The 20,570-nt window shown below is 55.2% G+C and overlaps 3 protein-coding genes across 4 annotated transcripts; 1 reads left to right on the top strand and 2 right to left on the bottom strand.

Moving 5' to 3' along the window:
* Positions 1-709: 709 nt before the first annotated feature.
* SPRED3 (sprouty related EVH1 domain containing 3) lies at positions 710-5,910 on the bottom strand. 2 transcript variants are annotated; one of them, XM_063113051.1, is made up of 5 exons: positions 5,734-5,910; positions 4,394-4,562; positions 4,228-4,304; positions 2,077-2,220; positions 710-1,375 (listed from the first exon to the last, which is right to left on the bottom strand). In XM_063113051.1, exons 1-5 carry the CDS (start codon positions 5,908-5,910, stop codon positions 710-712), a joined length of 1,233 nt encoding a protein of 410 aa, XP_062969121.1. The 2 variants fall into 2 exon arrangements, with proteins under 2 accessions (XP_062969121.1, XP_062969122.1); XM_063113052.1 differs by lacking the exon at positions 2,077-2,220.
* Positions 5,911-9,314: 3,404 nt separating this feature from the next.
* GGN (gametogenetin) lies at positions 9,315-12,290 on the top strand. Its single transcript, XM_063108898.1, has 2 exons — positions 9,315-11,287; positions 12,173-12,290. The coding sequence occupies exons 1-2, from the start codon at positions 9,357-9,359 to the stop codon at positions 12,288-12,290; spliced, it is 2,049 nt and encodes a 682-aa protein (XP_062964968.1). The 5' UTR covers positions 9,315-9,356.
* A 590-nt stretch (positions 12,291-12,880) lies between these two features.
* PSMD8 (proteasome 26S subunit, non-ATPase 8) lies at positions 12,881-19,999 on the bottom strand. Its single transcript, XM_063111489.1, has 7 exons — positions 19,640-19,999; positions 18,474-18,546; positions 18,252-18,354; positions 16,789-16,954; positions 15,730-15,830; positions 14,416-14,527; positions 12,881-13,488 (listed from the first exon to the last, which is right to left on the bottom strand). The coding sequence occupies exons 1-7, from the start codon at positions 19,997-19,999 to the stop codon at positions 13,351-13,353; spliced, it is 1,053 nt and encodes a 350-aa protein (XP_062967559.1). The 3' UTR covers positions 12,881-13,350.
* Positions 20,000-20,570: the final 571 nt, after the last annotated feature.

Genomic DNA, 20,570 nt, shown 5'->3' with positions numbered 1-20,570 from the left:
GTGTTCCTGGATTAGAGGCCAGGTCTGTGGGGTCTGTGGGCACTCAGCAGTGGGTAGACTTGGGCCCAGCATCTGGTGATTCCAGAACATATAAGAGTCTCATATCTAGGAGAGTTTGGTGTCTCAGGGGTCCTGGGGCTACAAGAACACCTCAGATGTGGGTGCACCAAGTCTTAGGTGAACATTCAGGGACCATGTGGGGGCGATTCTGGGTCGTATGGTCTCAAGATCTGAGAGTAATTGGATACAGGCAGGGTCAGATACTGGCAACTCCTGACTAATTCTGGGGCTGAAATGTAAGGGTTCATGGTGCCAGGTGTGACCGAGGTCTGGGTTGGGGATTTTGAAAGGGAGTCAAGGTTCAGGGCCCTGCATCTCTCAGGGATCTGTGTGCTCCCTGGTCCTTCTGAGATGGAGAGTCCGGGGATGCCTGAAGCCTCCTCACTTGGGGGAGAGTGGGGAGACGGGGAGAAACGCCAGAACTCGGGACACCTGGGACCTCTTAGACAGACATCTCAATGAAGCTGGATCTGAGGTCTCTCAGTCCTAGGTTTGGGGTTCACGTTCCAGGTCTGGGATCTCTCAATCCAAACTCAAGCTCCAAGTTCCGGATGTGCCTAGGTTTGGGTTTTAGGTCCGAAAAAAGTCCGGGATCCTAGACCCTCAATTTTGGGTCCTCGGTCCGGCTACCGGACCCGCCAGGCGGTCCTCACCGGGCAGCCTCCTCGTGGCGACCCCCACAGCCGGCGCAGCCGCATCGCGCCGCGACCCAGTGGCATGCGCGCAGCGGGGCGTAGCAGCAGAGGCAGGGCACGGCCAGGGAGAGCACAGCCAGCGCGGCCCAGCGCGCGGCGGGGCGTGGGTGACCCGGCTCACAGGCGCATGGGTCCGAGAAGTCGCCCTCGGCGTCCGACAGGCAGTGGTAGAGCAAGCTCTCGGCGCACCACAGGCAGCTGAGACGGCGCACCAGTAGGCGACCCGGGTCCGGGGCCTCCGCGCAGCGGCCGCCACGCCCGTCAGCTCGGCGGCGGAAGAGCGCACGGCAGTGCACGCAGCGCGCCGCCTCCTCCGCCTCCGGGGAGGCCTTGGCCGGCGCGGGGGCTGGGGCCGGGGCCGCGGGTGGGCGAGCGGGGGGCGCTGGGGGTGCAGCCTCGGTCAGAGGGGCGGGGAGTGCCACTGGGGGCCCCAGGGCTGCGCCCCTCAGCGCGCTGGTCTTGGCGAAACGCACGACGCAGGTGGACAGGGCGAGAGGCGCGGGCGGCCCAGAGCGCCGGTAATCTTCATAGCCGCGGCCGCCCCAGCCTGGGCCTCCTGCCCCGGCCGGGGGCTCTGAGGGCTCTGGAATCCCCGTGGACGGTAGAAGCGGAGGGTAGCTCTGCGGGACGAAGGGACAAGAAGATCCGGTTAACAGAGTCTGTGACTCCTCCGTCCTCCACGCCCCTACACGGCCCCTAAAACTCTCCTGGATGCGGGGTTCAGACTTGCAAGATCCCAGCCGGCTCCTCTCCCAAGGTCGCTCAACCACCTCCGTTCCCAGGCACCAGGCCCACACCTTAAGGACCCAAGGGCCCAAGGCTCTCAGTCTTGTCCTCTCGCGAGATCCAGGAGCTCCAGCTCCCAGCGCTCTCTGCCTTCCGGTCCGGGAGTTCTAGACCCCAGCCATCTCCTTTCGGACTTAGGAGTCCAGTCCCTGGGCCCATTTTACCCTCTTGGGTACCAACCCTTCCTCGTGAATTAGAGTCTGAAGGATCCGTTCCATGAGTACCAGCCTTCCCTAATATACTTGAAGGACTGTCCAAATCATCCCCCAAACGCCTCTGGAATTCAGAACTCCCCAAAGTCTCCAAAGCGCGGGAGACACGAAGCCCCCACACGACCCTCCGAGAAACCCAGGCCTCCAAGCCTCTCCCTGTCTCCCCGCCCAGCTCATCAGCGAGGCCAGCCATCCCCTGGGATCTGCGTGTTGTTTCTCGCCGCCCTGGGCCTCAGCTCCTGCCCCCTTCGGGACCCCAGCACCCAACCTTGTTCCACCCAGAGCCCGGAGCCCCAGACTTCCGCTGGGGGCAGGGGTCGCACCTGAGCTGAGGAGCAGCGGCGCTGGGGGGACGTGGCCGGCCCAAAGCCAGAAGCCGACTCCATAGTGATGACGGGGGCCACCGCGGCGGTGGGAGGCGTCTCCTGGCGGCTGTGACTGGAGGAGGAGTCGCTGTCCACGTGGGACTGGGGGAGATTGGCGGCCTCAGCGCGGGGACCCCCCCAGCACAGCTGATGCCCTCACATAGACCCCCTCCCATCGAGAGCGAGGGCTCTGCTGCCAGGCAGGGCTGAGTTCAAACCCCGCTCTGCCACTGACTGGTTGTGTGAGCTCACCTCTTTGAGCCTCAGTTTCCTCCTCTGTAAAATGGGGATCATAACAGTACCTATTCATAAGGATGTGGTTAGGACCCACTGTAAAGGGCATGGCACATGCCTGAAGTGCAGGAAGAGCTGGAAATGGTTACTGTTATTATTAGACCCCTCTTCTTATCTGCTCAGCTCACCAACCTACAGAACATCAAATCATCTCCCTTCTCAGAACCCCTCTCCCCTGGCCAGTCAGCTTCCTTCCCGCCTCATTCACACCACCACACCTTTATTGGGGCAGTTCCATCTAAGAGTGCCTTCCTTCCCATCCAAACCAGGCTCTGTCCTTTACTAGCTGAAACATCACTTCTCAGACTTTCAGTTTCCTGTCTGTAACTCGGTCATAATTCCTACCTCGTCTGTTCACTACCATCAGTACACATTCATTGAGCACTCACAACACGCCAGACTCACAAAGGCCAGTGTGTGGATTCGAGATGGAGCATGAAAAGCACAGCATCTTTCCAGGGCAAGGGCTCAACAGATGGGAACTGTCTGTGTGACTGTTGTGGCACCACCTCCATCTCCCATTACCCTGGAATTCCCCCCTTTTCTGCCCAGGGAACCAGTTTTATTCCTCCAGGTTGTGTTCTTAGCAACTCCTACTGTTCCCTGCAAGTGCCAAATTGCACCCAACGTTATGTGTACTCATTCATTCAATTTATTCAACATGTATTTACTGAACATTTGCTGTGTGCCAGGCACTGTTTTAGGCATTGGAGATGCAGCAAGAAACCAGCAAAAGACTTGCTATCCTGGAGCTGACATTCTAGCATAAGAGATGGTCAGTGAAGTAGTAGATAAGAAAACTATCTTTTCAGAATGGAAATAAAGAATGTGTCTTAGAAGATGGGAAAAAATTAGAACTAAATAAGGGGCATTGCAATTCTAAATAGGTTACTCAGGGAGGACCTCATTAAGAAAATGATATTTGTGTAAAGCCCTGAAATGAGGGGATGAGCCACATGGAAATCTGGGGAAGAGTGTTCCAGACAGAAGTAACAGCCAGTGCAAAGGCCCTGAGACAGGAATGTGCCTGCCCCATCGGAGTAAGAGTGAGAAAGCCAGTGTGGCTGAAGCAGAGTGAGTGAGTGGGAGAGTAACACAGGGCCAGATGGTATGGGATCCACTATAAGGACTTTGTCCTTTACCTTGAATGAGATAGAGCCCTAGGAAGGTTCTGAGTGGAGGAGGTGGCATGATCTGACTCAGCCACCAGTAGAGTCCTTCTGGCTGTATGTGGGAGACAGGAGGGAGGGAGTTGACAATGAGAAGTTATTGAGATGGTCCAATTGGGAGATGAAGTTGGACAGTACCAGGTTGAAGGCATATTCTGATGATTTTGAAAGTGCAACCAATATTTACTGACAGATAAGAAGCATAAAAAATAAGAGGAGTCAAGGACAACTCCAAGGTTTATAGCCTGAATAACTGGAAACATGGAGTTGCCATTAATTTGTTCATTTACTTTTAATATTTATTAATTTTTATCATATACATACAGTTTTCAGCCTTTCCAGGCTAGAATAGAAGCTCCTTGAGGAAAGGGATTTTTTTTGTAGTTGCTCGCTGATGTATCCCCAGTGCTTAAAACATGGCCTGGTACACAGAAAGTGCTCAGCAAGTACCCTTGAATAAATGTGTGAATCATACTAGAACAGGAAGACTAGAATAATTGGGATTGAATTGACACTATAAGTTTGGGCCCAATTTTGTATCCCCAGCACGTGGCATGGTGCCTGCTACACAACAGGTGCTCAAGAATGTTTGTAGAATAAGAACAAACCACTGCCCTCCCAACAGAGATGCATCCTGAAGACTCACCGTCAAAGGGCAGGGGGTCTCTGCTGTGTCCTGGGAAGGGGAGGAGGAGGAGGAGGAAGAGGAGGGGGTGAGCGAGCCTGGGGCAGGGAGAAAGGCAGAGAGTGAGTTCCCTGGGCCCCAGCTTCTCCTACCCCTCCACCCCAGCCCCACCACCTGTGCCACTAACCTCGACCCAATGCGGCCAGTGCAGCCAGCAGGCTCTTCTGGAACTCATCAGCCTCTGCAGGACTCTGAAATGTCAGCCCAAATTTACAATCGCCCAGGCTCCAGTGGTGGAAGATGGGGTTCACCTTGTTGTAAACCAAACCTGGCCTCAGGGTACACTCCAAGGTAGTCTGAGGGGCAGGAAGGGACCAGGTCAGACACCCCACCCAGCCATGCCTGTGACTTCCCCTTAAACCCCAACCCCTCTGCATACCCCAGCATCCCACAAACCTCATTTTCCAATCCTAGGTGTACTCCTGAACCCTGACTGACACCCCAGTATGACTCCCAATTTTATTGAGTGTACCTGATACTCCAATATTTCCCCAACCCCTTTATCCCTACATTTTCCTAATATCCCCCTCCGATACCCCAGTAAAAAACCCAAATCTTATTGAATGCCTCAAAAAATTGTAAACCCCTTTCCAAAAACCCAACATCTCCCCCTTCTGACTCAACAGTACTCCCCAAACTTTACTGAACATCTCAAACTATTTTCTGTTAATCCTCTTCTGATGCCCCAATAATCTACCAAAACCTTACCCAAAAATATTCCTATTATACTTCCTTAGATTCCCCCTCAGATGCTGGTAAACACCTTAGATGTTCTCTCACATCCTTGCCTAATATCACTATATTCCTTCATTCCATTTCAAACCCTCCCACATCGTTCGTTCCTACATGACCCCTGCTTTGAAATGCAACCCTTCCCTCAAGCCTTTTCAAATAATCCAAATCTTTCAACTACATCTCCAGTTGAAACTTCAGCATTGTCCCTCCAAATCATGACAGACAGCCCAGTTATTCCTGCTGAACCCACATACACAATTGTCAATTGTATTTGACAATCCTAAATGGACCTCACCAAATGCCTCCATATATTTAAGGCAGACAGAGGCCAGTTGGTGTAGTGCCTTGAGGTGAGGATCTCTGAGCAAGATGGAGCCATGGGAGTGTTCTGAACAGAGGAGGGACATGATCTGAGTCGGGTATTTGTTAGCAGGGAAATAGACCAGGAATAGACTAGGTTGGAGCAGGGAGAAGGAGTGGGTCAGGAAGACCAGTAAGAAGTCTGCTGTGATAGTCCAGCAGGAGATGGCAGCAGCAGGACCTGCCTAATACCCCAAACATTCCCCAAATTCCCAACTCTTATCCATAGCACAGATATTCACTTCCAAATCAACCCACACCCCAGTTTGATTGTCAGGCTGGGAGACAATCTGACCTCTCCTCTGCACTCCCAGCCGCATTCCCCTGCCTCCCCAGGGCCCCACCCTACCCCGACACCCCAGGATGGCTCACTTTCTGGTCCCGGAGGCGCTCCCCGTGGATGACGTAGTGCCCCTGGCGGGCCCCACCCTCGGGCCTGGCCCCTCGGACCCGACATACGCTCACCTGGCTGAGGCCCCCGCCCCCCACAGGCAGCCAGCCCCCACTGGAGTCATCTCGGGCCATCACCACGGCTCGGACCCGCACCATGTACCTGGAGGAGGTGGGAGGGACAGGAACAACACTCAGTGGGCTCAAATCCTGCTCCTCCATTCAGTGTTTCCCCCAACCCTCATATCCCCTCCATCTTCATCTTTCACGTCTTGATCCACTGCACCAGTAGCTACCGATACCAACCTTCTCCCCCATGCCCACCTTCTCCCCCATGTCCAGCATGGCTTCATTCTTCCTCATGCCACCTCTTTTCTCCAGTGTCTACCTTCTCCATGTCTACCTTTTCTCCCTATACCTACCTTTCCCCCATCTTTCCCATCCCCACCCCCATAGCCTTGGTTTTCCACTTCCCCTCCCCCTCCTGCTCATCCCCTATCAACCCTTCTCTCCTCTCTCAGCACATACCCACAGCCCCACCCATGTTCCCCCTCACAGCTGGGTGCCTGCGCATATATATTTTCTCTGGGCCCATCAACTCAGCTCCAGTTCCCCCAACACTGCCTCCTCACCCTGTCGCCCAGGCCACTGGCTGGGTGAGAAACCCAGGCTCTTTTCCCCCCACCCCTTCCCGGATTTATGAATGAGACCGGATGCAAAGCTCACTGAGTCACCCAGCAACGGGAGATGGGCAGGGAGCAGGGAGAGAACCAGAAATGGCCAGAAAGAGAGGCCGAGAGGGAGATGGAGGCAAAGGAAGTCAGAAACCGGCGACCGAACACACATCCAGAGAGCATCTCATTCACAAAATCAAGGCTGCTCCCGCAGGCCCCAGCCAAGACAAGCCAAGGGGGAGAAATGGCGGGGGGGGGGGAAGCAATCTCTCCCCCCCACCCCAGCATCTTTCAGAACCATCTTACCCCGCCCCCCCAGCTCAGGGGACGTAGCCCTCCGCCCAGGAATCAGTATCAAGCGTCCAGCCTCTCACTGCCACCCAGCGCGGAGACCCTAGCATCCCAACCTTAGGGACCCAGGCAACGAGCTCTAGCCCCCTCCCCCACCTGCAGGCTGCCGGGTTTCCCCGGCCTTTCGGGAAGGGAAGGGGCGGCCGCAGCGCCCCCAGCCCCCTTTTCTCAATGGGATGGGATTTTGTGAATGAGCAGTCACGTGACGCTGCTTCCTTTGTCCGCCCGCCTCCCCCGACAACAGGTGAAGCAGGGAAAGAGGGTAGGGGTCACCCCCAGGGCCTAGCTGGGATGGGGCACCAGGATTTCAAGGTACCCTACACTCCCCACACGTCTATGTTCCCCGGGGGGAGTGGTCCTCAGAGTTCCTCAGTGGTGGGGGTCCAAGACAGAATTCTGTGAATGGGGCATCCATGAAGGAAGTCCAGGTTCCCCAAATGGAGACGGGTACCCCCAATGGCTGTCGCGCAGTTTGGTGGCCCACAGCCCCTTGTCCTCCCAGCCGGGGTCCGGGGGACGCCCCGGAGGGCAGAAGGCGCAGCGCGGTCCTGGCCGCCCCCTCACCGGAGCAGGCGGTCTGTCAGCCCCCGCCCCCTCGCCCCCCTCGGCACCTGCCTGGGAGGCTCCGGCCGGGCTCCGAGCGGCGGCGACGCGGCCTCCTCCTCCTCCTGTTCGCTCCGGCTCTCTCGCTGGCTCCGGCGGCGCTGGAGACGGGCACCGGGAGTCGGGGCGAGGGGGAAGGGAGGGGGAACCTGGAAGACGGGTGGGGGGGGAGGGGGCGGCTTGGGGGAGGGGTAAGAGCAAGGCGGGCGTACTTGCTCGCTGGGTCCTAAAGCCCGGTACCAGCTCCAGCGAATAGCCCCCCAGCCCCCATTTTCTCAGGATCCAGAGGGGATCCCCCACTTTCCCACCCATCCGTGCCATTGGCCCCAGATGATGTGAGGATGGGACAAGGACGGGGCCTGGCCTCTGGGTTCTAAAGAGGCGGTGGTCTACGCTTTGGGCTCTAAATGGGAAGGGCTGGGTGCCTGGCAGGGTTCGACAAGGGGTGGGGCGAGAAGGGAGCAATTCGCAAAAGGGGCGGGTCGGAGGGTCTGGGTAAAGAGGTTTGGTCTCTGAAGGCGGGGACAAGAGCGTGCGTCATGGAAGGGGCGGGTCCACGGTGGATGGACCTTCTGGGTGGGCCGAAGGGAGGAGAGGGTCCCCAAAAGGCGGAACTTGGAGGTAAATTGTCTTAGAAGCGGAGATGAGAGGTCCAAAAGGGAGGAGCTACGTAGCAGTGTTCGCAATGGGCGGGACTTTGGGAGGGGATAAGGGGGAGGAGCGGAGTATTTTAAAGGGGAGGGGCAGGGAGAACGTTCTAAAGGGGTGGGACTTAAGACTAGAAGGTCTGGGGGCGGGGAAGAAGACATCAGAGTAGTGTATTTCAAAGAGACGTCCAGGTTCGTAAGGCGCCGGGCTCAAGCTGGCTCACAGGAGGGCGGGGCCTAGAACTTGGGGGCGGGGCCTAGCTCTCGGGGTCCGCCCTCGGGGTCCGTCCTCTTGGCTTCACCTGCACCTCCGTTCTTTTCGGTTATTTTCTGTTACGGCCGTTCCCCGCCCTGCCCTGGGCCCAGGGGGCCGCGGTCTGAACTTTGGTCGGCTGTAGGGGTCGGTAAGTGGGGTCCTCCGGGCGGAGGAGCCAGGGCGGAGCTTGGGGAAAGGGGTGGAGCCAGAGTGTTGACACCGGCTGGTAGACCAAGAGAGGAAAAAGAAATTTAGGAGTGAGGTTGAGGATCTGCCCCTGCCTGGGAAGAGGGCGAGGCCTGAAGATCAAAGGGTTAGAGATGAGGACTGAGGGATTAGCATGACCACCAGACCTGACATTTGTTAGGCGAAACGGGGCCAGAATGCGGATGGGGGTGGGGATGAGCCTTGAAAGCGGGGCGGGGCTAGGTCTCGGAGCCTGGTTAAAGTGCAGGGAAAGAAGCTTGAACTCTTTTTTTTTTTTTTTTAAAGATGACCGGTAAGAGGATCCTAACCCTTGACTTGGTGTTGTCAGCACCACCTCTCCGAAGTGAGCTAACCGGCCATCCCTATATAGGGATCCGAACCCGTGGCCTTGGTGTTATCAGCACCACACTCTCCCGAGCAAGCCACGGGCCGGCCCTAAGAAGCTTGAACTTCTTAAAGGCGTTATAGGCTACTAAGCACAACCATCATTAGTGATGTGGCCTGAGGAACTGACAAGAAGGCAGACACCTGAGTCTTTGCACTTGAAGACCTGGGATGTGTCCAAAGTGTAGGGATGTGATCTGAGGAACTAGCCAAGGGGAAACGCATGAAACTTCAGTCCGTTAAGGGTTGGAGCCTAACTACCTGAACAGCAGCTGTGTGAGGCAATGGGGGGAAAAACGTGAGAGTCGAAAGTCAGGGACAGGAGTGCGGCTAGACACTAGGGCCTGAATGGATCTTGGAGGACAGGAGCGGGTCGGTGCGGAAGGCTAAGACCAAGTACAGCCAGCCTCGTGGGGTACCCACAACCCTGGCTGACTGACTGGAGGGAGTTTTTCTGACCACAGTCCCCGACCTCCGTCAGAAATGGGGAACGTGCAGTCGGAGCAGTCCGCAGGCGGGGGCTCCCGAAAAGAACGAGCCTCCGACCGCACCTCCGACTCCCGCCGGACATCCCCGGGGGAGCCTGAGCTGACCACCTCCTCCCCGGCCATGCGCCTGGCTCGCGGACTTGGCGTCTGGTTCCCTGGCAGCTCCGCGCCCCCGGGACTCATGGTACCCCCAGAGCCCCAGACCTCACCCTCGCCCCTGCCCCTGACCTTAGAACTGCCCTCGCCAGTGACGCCCCCTCCAGAGGGGACGGCTGCGGCCGCTGTCTCCACATCACCCCCGCCCCGCGTGGGGACCCTGCTGCCCGCGCCGTCTAAGTGGCGAAAACCCACGGGCACTCCAGTGCCCCGGATCCGCGGCCTGCTGGAGGCAAGCCATCGCGGCCAGGGCGACCCTCCGAGCCTTCGCCCGCTGCCGCCGCCGCCCCAGCAACTAACCGAAAAGGATTCTGTCCCGAGGGCCTCATCCCCATCTCCGCCGCCCCTCTTGGGGCCGGGAAAGCCGCCGCCACCACTTTCCAACCGGCAGCCTCCGGACCGCAGAATCGCTCCTGCTCTGGCCACGCCCGCCGCACACCCCACAGAAAACCAGCCCGGGCCCAGCAGCGAGGAACAGACGGCCCGCGGGGCCCGCGGAGGGGCGCCTCCCCCCGAACCGGGTGAGGGCGAAATGGCCAGGTCTGCGGCTTCCGAGTCCGTCCTGGGCCTGCTGTGTAAAGTCACCTTCAAGTCGGGGTCCCCCTTGCCCCCTGCGGCAGCCTCGGGTTCCTTAGCGGCCAAAGCCTCGCTCGGGAGCGGCGGAGGCGGAGGACTCTTCGCCGCCTCGGGCCCTATCTCTTACGCTGAGGTCCTGAAGCAGGGGCCCCTGGCTCCTGGAGCCGCTCGTCCCTCGGGAGAAGTCACTAGAGGGGCACAGGAAGCCAAGGGCGGCGATGGAGATGGTGAAGGGTGGTCTAGCTCCCCCTCGGCGCCTGCGTCCCACGCCCGGGTACTACCGCCGCCACCCTACACCACCTTCCCAGGCTCCAAGCCCAAATTCGACTGGGCGAGCCCTCCCCATGGCCCTGAACGCCACTTCCGCTTCAACGGGGGTGGCAGAGGCGTCGGGGCTCCCCGACGACGCGCGGCCGCGCTCTCCGGGCCCTGGGGCTCCCTTCCGGCTCCGCCAGGGCAGACGCACCCAGCTCCTGGGCCCCGGAGGCCCACATCTGCACTGCTGGCGCCGCCTATGTTCATCTTTCCGGCGCCCACCAACGGGGAGCCCGGACCCCCCGGGCCTTCCGGCCCACAAGAGCTACAGCCGCCGCCGCCCACGCCACCACCCACGCCACCACCCACGCCACCACCCGCACCACCGCCCACACCGCAGCCGCCAGCTCTCCAGCCAACGCTGTTGCCTGTGGCACCTCAGCCTACCCCGGGCCCCTGTCACGTGGAGTCAGCTCTGGTTCCCGACCCAACCCCCTCTCTGCTCCCAGCCTTGGCAGCCGACCAGGCCCAGACCCAGGCTCAGGTCCCGGCCCCGGATCCCACCCCCACCCCCACCCCCACCCCCGCCCCTGCCCCAGCCTCGGCTCCAGCTCCCACCGCAGCGGAACCGTCGCTGCCTGAGCCTGCGCCTGCGTCCATCAAGGCCCGCACGCGCAGGAACAAGGGTCTCCGAGCGGCCCGGGCCATGACCCATGAGGATGGCACGCCTGGAGATGGTCCTCGCGAACGGACTACAGCTACTGTGACTGACAGCAGCGGTGGAGGGGATGGTGGCAGCTGTGCCTCTCCGGCTGGGGCTGCTAACATGGGTGCCGTGCGCCACTGGCCGCCCTTCCAGGTGCTTAACTCTTGTCCCTGCAAGTGTTACTGCCACCATCAGTCGCGCCATCGCCGCCTGCCACGCAACGTGTCTGCCTGGTGAGGGGAGATCAGGGAGTAGGGAGGGGATGGCATACCCCTCCAAATCCTGAACCCCAGACTATCCTGGACAGAGTCCTATTCAACCCTTTGGCATCCTGACCCTTGACCCTTGACCCTCCTCTTGGCTGTATTTCAAACCTACGGGAGCTCCAATCCTTCAGGACCAAGAGGAGCCATGATCCCATAATGACCCGACTGGGGAGAGGGCACTCCTTGGCCCAGCCCTACTGTATCCACACCTCCAAGTTGACCCTTGACTCTCCTGTTACTCTAAGGAGCCATCAGGAAGGGAAGCTGGTCCCAGTTGGCCTGACCCTATCCTTAAGGGCACCAAGTGGGATATGGGGGCAAGAGCTAACTGTCTTCCTGGAACCAAACGGGGGTTATGTCTAGGCCTCCAATTTTCCTGGACACAGAGGAAGCCGTGGCCTACTCCCTCAGACACCTGACTCCTCCAGCCTTTGGCAATTTCTCCTAACTTTGGGATCCAAGTCTTTGACCACCAGAGGGCACTGATGCCCCACCCCTTGTGCTGCAGAGACTGCTCCTGAATGTGCAGATCCAAGGGTGACACTGTATCCTCTGTCTGCCCCCATACTCAATCTCCGGGTCTGGTCACCAGGGCTTGATCCTGGCTCCTGAGGACACTGAATCACTGAGACACTCTCCCTGGACCTCTTGGGGCTCAACTGGGACACCATCACTAACCCTCAACCCCCTTTCTTACAAAGATTAAGTGGGTACAGCCCTGCCCTAAACTGCCTCTGGGATATTCAGACATAGCCTTCAGAAGTTTCCTTATTCACATGGGGAGGGTGAAGCCTAGAAGGGGTAAGGGCCCAGTCACACAGCCAGGCCCTACTGATTCTATCCTCCCCCTAGGCTGAGCACAACCACCAACCACCTGAGTGAGCCGCCCTGGGTCACCACCATCAAGCTGGCTGTCTCCCTGGTAGCTGGGCTGGAGCACTACGACTTGCAGGCCACTCATTCCAACTGAGTGCAATCTGCTCAACGCCCTCCACTTCCCCTCCATGCCAATAAAATAACCAATCCAGATACCTAGCTGCCTGTCAGTCACCCACTCAGGGTTGAAGGGGTAGGATGGGGCAGGGCAGAATTCTCCATGAAAGCACCACATTCTAGAAACAAGAAGGATGGACCCAGAGCAGCAATAATTGAGGTTCCATTCATCCCCATCCAGACTGATGGGCCCAGAGCTAGGGTGGTCTCATTCCCCTTAAATATCAGCCCCATTTCTGAGCTGACCTGGTACCAAGCTCAGAGTTTCAGCACAAACCACTTTGGAAAGAGGGAGTGATCATTCTCTTTTACAGTAAGGAAAACTCTGGAAGACTTTCTTGAAAATCCCACATCCCACAAATGGCTCAGTCAAATTTGAACTCTGTGCCTTAAATATTTTCCCAAGAACTTCGAAGCAGGAAACATAAGCTGGGGGGTGGGGAGGTCCAAAGTCACAGAGCTGGCTCAGGAAGTGTGGGAACCAGAGCAAGCCCATGACAAGGCCCACACCTTTCATTCCACAGAGGGCTCAAACTGGTAGCTCACAGACAGGGTCCATTTCACATGTCATTTTAAAATTGTTTAATTCATTGCTAACATTTTAAAAACTGGGACACTTCACCACCTTAGCTGAAAAAATCTGTTAACCTGGTCCCGCATTCTCATGTGTCCACAAATGGCTGAAACAGTTCCTCCATCTGGGGCCTGTGCTCTCTCATTGGCCAGTGCCACTGGGGCCATGCAGTGGGCATCTGTGTTTGAGACCCTGAACAATGGCCATGAAACAGACGCTGACTCTGAGCAACGGCCATGAAACAGAGGCTGTGCAATGGCCACAAATCAGAGGTGTTACCTCCAACCCCTGAAGGCCCCAAAACTTCCAGGTTCTTCAGAGATAAGAACTTGTCTTCCCACTATCCCAACTGGGGGAGACAAGGGCCTAGAAGAGAATATCAATTCACCTTTATTGGAGGAAACCCTGCACTGTAACTATTTTAAATAACGCATGCCCTGCCCCACCCCAGTGCCTGGCGGGCTCAGACGATCATCTCCAGCTGACGGGCATACTCGATGACCTGTTTGGCCAGTTCCGTGGAGGGGATGGTTGTGTCTTCTGGCTTCTGCTGCTGGCTGGCAAAACTGTAGTAGTTGTTGGGGCCCAGGACCCACCCTCGCTGCAGAAAGGGAGCGATTAGAGATGGGTGCGGTAATCACAAAGCCTCCCTCCCCACCCTGTAGAGCCAGCACTTAACCCATGTGTGCCATGGCTCACTTTCCTCATCAACCTACTCTACCTGCACTGCTCTAGGCAAGTAATTTCACCTCTCTGTGCCTCAGTTTCTCCATGTTTCAAACAGGGACCCTAATTACACACCTCTCTGGGTCTGCTAGGAGAATTTGGTGAATTTACACATTTTTTTTTTTTTTTTTTTTTTTTTAAGATGACCGGTAAGGGGATCTTAACCCTTGACTTGGTGTTGTCAGCACCACGCTCTCCTAAGTGAGCTAACCGGCCATCCCTATATAGGGATCCAAACCTGTGGCCTTGGTGTTATCAGCACCACACTCTCTCAAGTGAGCCACGAGCTGGCCCTGAATTTATACACCTAAAGCATCGAGAATAATGTTCGGCCCGGAGTAAGTGATCAATCAGTATCAACTGCTGCCAGCACTCAAAATCAATTTCACCCCTTCTACAGGGTGTTCTTGACCCTCCTCCTGCTCCTGGGACACCAGGGTCACTACACAGCATTCATCAGTGTCTGCAGGAGCATTGCTTCTGCTCAAAGGCCCCAGACCAAATGATGCAAAGTCTCAGAGGAAAAGCTGCCACCTCTAAGGAGTTGTGATAAGGACAGCAGCCAATGTGTGGAGCACCTACCTCCACCAGGTGTCAGGTACTATGCTCATCCCATGTGTGATAAGCCCCATTCTACAGACAGGCAAACTGAAGCTCAGAGAGGTTTGGCAACCTGCCTAAGGGCACACAGCTGGATTTAAACCTGGGCAATCTTGTCCCAGTGTCTCTCTAGACCACGTCACATTGCTATTAGTGAGTGCACACCTTGGCCCCACAGCCCCTTGCCCTGCACCCCAGCCACCTTCTTGGCGTAGTCCGTCATCTTTTTGGGTGTGTTGAAGAAGAGGATCCGGGTGGCCTCAGTGAAAAGAATTTTCTCATAAGCCTTCTCAATGCACCCAGCAATCTCATCCCTGGGGGAAGATGATGAGGTTCTCATTATTAAGCAAAGACAACCTCCCAGGCCTGACACATGTCAGCTCTGATCCTTCAGTTCAGCACTGATGACTGGGAATATGTTACATGCCCTGTTTTACTGATCAAGGCTGAGAGAGGGGGGGAGTAATTTGATCAGAGTTACAAAGCGAGCAAGGGCCACAGGGAGATCTATGCCTAGATTTCTCTCACTACTGAGCGCAAACTTTGAATCCCACTCCCAGCCACAAGGGTTTCAGGCTGTATGAAAGCCAGTTTGGAATTCACATGCAGGAATCTCTTCACATAACACTGCCCTCACAAGGGCACTGCACCCCACTTCATAGATCCTGAGGAGTTCCTTGTACCCATCAAGAGGCATTATGAACACCATTAAAGTAAAAAAAACCAGCAAGGCATCAAGTCTGGAATGGGGGAAGGAGTTAGCTCTGGGGAAAAAATAGTGACAGGGAGCAGTGCATCCATTTCTCAGATATTCTTTTAGGCCAGATGGTAAGTATGTGAGTACTCATTATATTAACTCCCTGTTCATTTTGGAGAGCTAAAATATTTCATAATAAAAAATAACCTAAACCCACTAAGCTACCCTCCTCATTCCTGCCAGGTCTCTAGGCTTGCCTTTGCCACCCAAGGAATGGAAACCCATTTCAATCTGGCACTTTGCCTGAGTGTATCAACTCCATCACCACTTCCATACCCTATTACTCCACAAGGGATTCTATATCATGCCCACCTGCCCATGATGTCACTTGTGCACACGCAATCTGAAGGGCTGCTGAGACTTGGTGGTCCCATTCTAGAGAAGGGGCAATAAAGTTTACGTGTTCTGAGGTGAGGTCACATGACTTGCTGGATGAGTATCTGGGACGGGAGGTGGGCCGGAGCATTCTGAGAGATAACATAGTTCCTGTCCACTGACTGCTGTCTGGGCACCAAGCCCATGGTCAGGTCTGACACATATGGCCACACATGTAAATAACCCAGAGCAAGATAAGGGCCCTTACCTATCATTTCATGACCAGTTATAGGTCACGGAAAAGAACTGAGGTGCTAGAAGGATAAGAAACAGACCCAGCCTACCCAAATCACAAGTGGCCAGAAACAGATTCAAACTCAGGGCTGTCTGACTCCTGAGTCGAAGCTCTTTCCAAACCCCACAGGGTCCTGGCCCCCCACGCACCTGATAGTGTCAAGTAGGATGTCAATGAAGAAGGTGTAGCTCTCGGCAGGGATGTTACCCTTGGCTAGAAACACCTTGTTATAGCTGCCCTCCATCAGGTACTGCAAAAGCCAGGGATGGGGAAGAAGAGAGATGAGGAAAAGCAGCACAGGGGCCTACCTGCTGAGGCCATACTCCTAGTACTCCCATAATCCCTACTCTGTTAGAAAACCCTTGGCCAAACAGCCACCCATTCCCTGTGCAGACTAGGTCCCTCCTCTTCCAGGAAGCCCTCTAGTTTACACACACACACATATATACATGCACATTCACTCACTCTCTGAGCATGCCGTAGGCTGGTATCTAATGATCTTTTCTATTCTCCAATTGTAGGAGGGAGACAGAGACGGATCCACCCCAGACTCATCCTTCCACACCTTTGCCCAAACTGTGCTGCCTGCTGTAACTACCCTCTCTACCAACCTCTTCCCATGGCCAAATCCTCCCATGAGACCTCAGCTCTAGGAACAACTTCCTAACCTTAGGTCCTAAGGCTTTTCCCTGGCCCTGCTCACCTTGTCCCAGAAACACTGCCTTCTTCCCTGTCCCTCAAATACAGCAGGCATGTCTCTGCCTTATAGACATGTCAGGCTATCCATATGTTCCTCATCCCTTTCGAGTCTTTCTCAAATTTCATCTTTTCATGAGACCTTCCCTGACCACCCTATATAAAATTTTACCCCGTCCATGACTATTCACCCTCCTTCCTGCTTTATTTTTCTCCACAGCACTTAACATCTGACAAACTATATAGGTTACTTATTTTTCTGTCTGCTTTCTCCCCTGAATGTCATCTCCACAAGATCAGGGTTTTTATCTGTTTGATGCATTGCACAGTCTGAAAACCTATCACAGTGCCTGGCACACAGTTGGGCTCAATATTTGTTGGATGAATAAGTAAATGAATCCATGGGTTGAAAGATGGGCAAACCCTGCCCTCTTCTCCAGGAAACCCTCCCTAATGTATCCCTGCGCCACTCACTTTAGCCAGGCCCTCCACTTCCCTTTCCCCAGCCTCACTTGCTCAAGGGACACAGGGTGCTTGATGTAGACATTGGTCTGGATGTCCTTGGCAGGCAGCCGCTCCAACTCTGTGTGGAACTCAGCCACCCGATTCTGGGACAGCAGGAAGAGGAGGTTGAGGCCCAAGAGCTGATGCATGTAGGCCGATTCGGGGAGCTGCTCCCTGTGGACCAGGGAAGGGAAACCAAGGTAAGAAGGGCATAGGGACCTAATAAGCACCCCATCCCAGGCTCCACCCTGACAACTTCCCTGTGCTGTCTCTTTGAAGGAATATTGGGTCCTGAGCTTTGGGATGAGGAAACTGATGTCCAAAGAGGCACAAAGCAGTCACTTATAAGTCATATCAACCCAAGCAAGTGACCTCACCTCGGTGTAGTGACTCAGCCTCAGTTTGTCCAACTGTAAAATGGGTATCACCACACTATCCATCTCATAGAGATGGATTAAATGAATAAGGGTAAGTAAACTAAATTATTTAACCATTGTAAAATGATTAGAAAAGTATGTGGTCCAAATAAACACTGTATAAGTGTTAGCTATGATTATATTAAGAATCATAACCCACACTTTAAGAAGGAAACAGAGACACGGAAAAGAAGTCATTTGCTCAAGACAACATAATCAGGAAATGGCAGGAAGTTTTAAACTCAGGTTTGTCTGATGTCAAATTCTTTATCATTAACCTACACAGGTGTCATTCAGTTTCATATTCAACACATACCCAGTGAGTCCCTGCTCTGGGCCTGGCCCTGTGGTAGGCAATGCTGGGGACACAGCAGTCACCAAGACAGTTCCAGGCTCTGCCTTTAGGCAGTTCACAGTCCAGTGGGAGACACAAGGCTGGGATGGGGAAGTATAGTTGGGTCAGGGCCAGAATGGGGAGGCACAGGCAGAAGAGTCCGGCTGGGACAGCACTGGAGGCCGAAAGAAAGAACTTGGTCTTGAGACTGAGGATCATGAAGAGCCATGACAGGTTCTTTTCTTTTTTTGGCAGCTGGCCAGTACAGGGATCTAACCCTGGACCTTGGTGTTATCAGCACCATGCTCTAACCAACTGAGTTAACTGGCCAGCTCCCATGACAACTTTTGAGCAGGGGATCAAAAGGGTCAAATTTTAGTGTCACAAAGATCCTACTGGCTGCCATGGTAGTATGAGTCAGAGGGAGCAAGGCTGGAGCCAGGGCAGGTAAAAGGTGATAATGGCCACACTGAGCAGAGGGATGTAGTGTGCAGATGGGTAGGGGGAAACAGACTGGAGACCTACAGAGACTGAATCATACAATCCCAGACTCGGGACCTCCAGGCCAACCCCCTGACCCTGCAACCTCTGGGGACAGAACTAAAAAAATGCAAGAGTTCCCAAGTGAAGAAAGATGACCTGAGTGGCTGCAGCTCCAGACATAAGAGCTGCCATGTAACCACCACTCCACCCCCCAACCAGGCACAGGGTCCATTCTCACTTGTAATCAAAGTAGTAGCATTTGAGCTGGGCCATGTAGCGCTCGAAGGAGGGGATATCCTTGCGTAGGATGCTCCACTGGGCCCCAATCTCCAGTATGTCACCTGTGGGTGACAGGATGGGCTCTCAGGAAGTGACTTAAGTCCCTCCCCCAACCGCCACTGCTGCCATTCCTGCCACAAGCCTCAGCCCATAACCCCCCACCAACCCAAGTGATACTCACGGGCAAGAATGAGCTGCTGTTTGGTCAGCTTGGTCCCTGTGGTTGGCAGAAAGTTGAGCTCCAGCAAAACCAGCTGACAGGGAGGAGACGTAAGGAAGGAAGAAGATGGGATTTCAAATACAGGTTACTTACCTTTTCTAGGCTCCTGGAAAATGGAGATACCCATCATCCCTGACTCATAAAATTGTTAGGAGTATTAAGAGTCAGTCCTCATAAAGCATTCAGAACAGGGCCTGAGCACACAGTGAGTGCTCATTTAGGATTACCTCATATTACAATTATTAATAGACCCACTGGGGACACGGGAGAGACACTCAGTGCCTGACCGAATGGAATCATGGAGGTGGGAGGACACCAGCACCTTTGGTTCCTGGCAGACCTTCCCCACGCTCTATTGGGGGAAGGGCGGCTGAGCTACCCCCAAAACCTACATCAGGGAGGGACTAAAGGAGGGAAAAGGGGGCACTAACCACCCCCCACAGTCCAGCCCATACAGCGTTCTTATCATACTCAACTTGGTCCAGCTACTGTATTTATACCTCTTCCCAAACACACTTGGTTTGAAGCACCCTGGGCCCCATGTTCTTGTTCTCTACCTATAAGAATATTTTAGGGTTTAGTCCTGTCTCCATAACTTGGCTGGCCCCTCTCCCCACAGATACATCGCTGTGACCCAGATCTCTCAGATCCTAACTTGGCCTGGTCTTAACCACACATCTCCTACACCTTCATCATCTCAGCCTCATTCTTTCATCACCCTGTGCACTCCTCATTACTCACTTGGTCTTGTCTGGAACCTGCCATCAGAAAAACCCCGACACCCCCATCCTGCCACTCCAACCAGTTAGGACTCCAAGCACCAAAAATTTAACCCCTCACTCGGTTCTGCCATAACCAGTCTTTCCGTCACTCTCACCGCCACCCCCCCAAACCCGGCCCCATGGGGCCGCGTTTGGTCCGTCCGGGGCCTCTCTCACGTCATGATCCCTCCAAGACCGCACTTTGGCTGTCCCGAATCTTTCACCCTATCGCATGCCCTAGCTTGCCTTGGCCCCGTCGGCACTTAGAGGCCCGTAGCCTCTCCCACAGCCCGGAATGTGGTTCGGTCCAGACCCCTAGCAGCGCCCCCCGCAAGCACTTGGTATCTGGGGCCCACCGACCCTTACCTTGAGGCGGCCCAGCTCTTCCCCGCACTTGCTAAGATTGGGGCTTTTACGGTTCCACTCCCCCTTGAGTTGCTCGTACATGCCGGCCGCTGCCTGTAGGACCGCGCCCGAGGTCGCAGCTGGCCCGGAGCTCGAGACGCCCGCCGCCCCGTTCACCGCCGCGGCCGCCATCTTCCGTGATGCGGCAAACCACCTGCTTTTACGGCAGCGACGACTACGGATGCTCGCCCGGCGGAAGTGGGGCCGGGAGGTGGAGCCCACGCTTGGGGGCGGGGCTACAAAGGCCGCTCTCTGCCTGCCGCGGGGAGCTTGCCGTCGCTCTCGGGGGAGTGCCCTCGGAGCCCTGCCCTTAATGAACATGTCAGCTTCCGCCTCTGCTGCCACTCAAGATGGTGACTAGAATTCGGCGCCTTCCCTAACTGAAAATGACAGCCTCAACTTCCTCCCGCCCCCCAACTCCCGTAATCAATATGGCTGCCTTGGGTTCAGCTCGCGCGTTCGAAAGGCTACGTTACTGTCTGAGGGGTTCCACCTTCAGGGCAGCTTCTTTAAGCCAAGAGGTGGCGATGCGGAGTCATTTGGACAGCTGTATTATTCTTCCCATTTTATAGACAGGCTTTGAGTGGCTGGGTAACCTTCCAAAGGACCAACAGCTGGGATTTGAACCTAGGTCTCCCTCTTTAGTCTCTTTCTCAGTGAATCCTTCCACATTTTTCTCCAAGCTTATACAAATAAGCAAAAACTATTTACAAAAATTATCCAGTCCTATGGCTCTAAATGCCGCATGTAAGCAGAGGGTTCCTAATTTTTTTAAAATCCCAACTCCTACTTCCGCCATTGATGCATAAATATTACACCTGCCTTTCAACATTCCTTTTTGTCAAAACCCAATTCTGTCGCCATCGTCTAGAATGTCAGCTCCATGAGGACA

This window comes from Cynocephalus volans, chromosome 10 (assembly GCF_027409185.1).
Source record: "Cynocephalus volans isolate mCynVol1 chromosome 10, mCynVol1.pri, whole genome shotgun sequence".
Classification (NCBI taxonomy): Eukaryota; Metazoa; Chordata; class Mammalia; order Dermoptera; family Cynocephalidae; genus Cynocephalus; species Cynocephalus volans.
The sequence above is the reverse complement of the archived record's forward strand: the minus strand, read 5'-3'. Positions and strand labels throughout refer to the sequence as shown.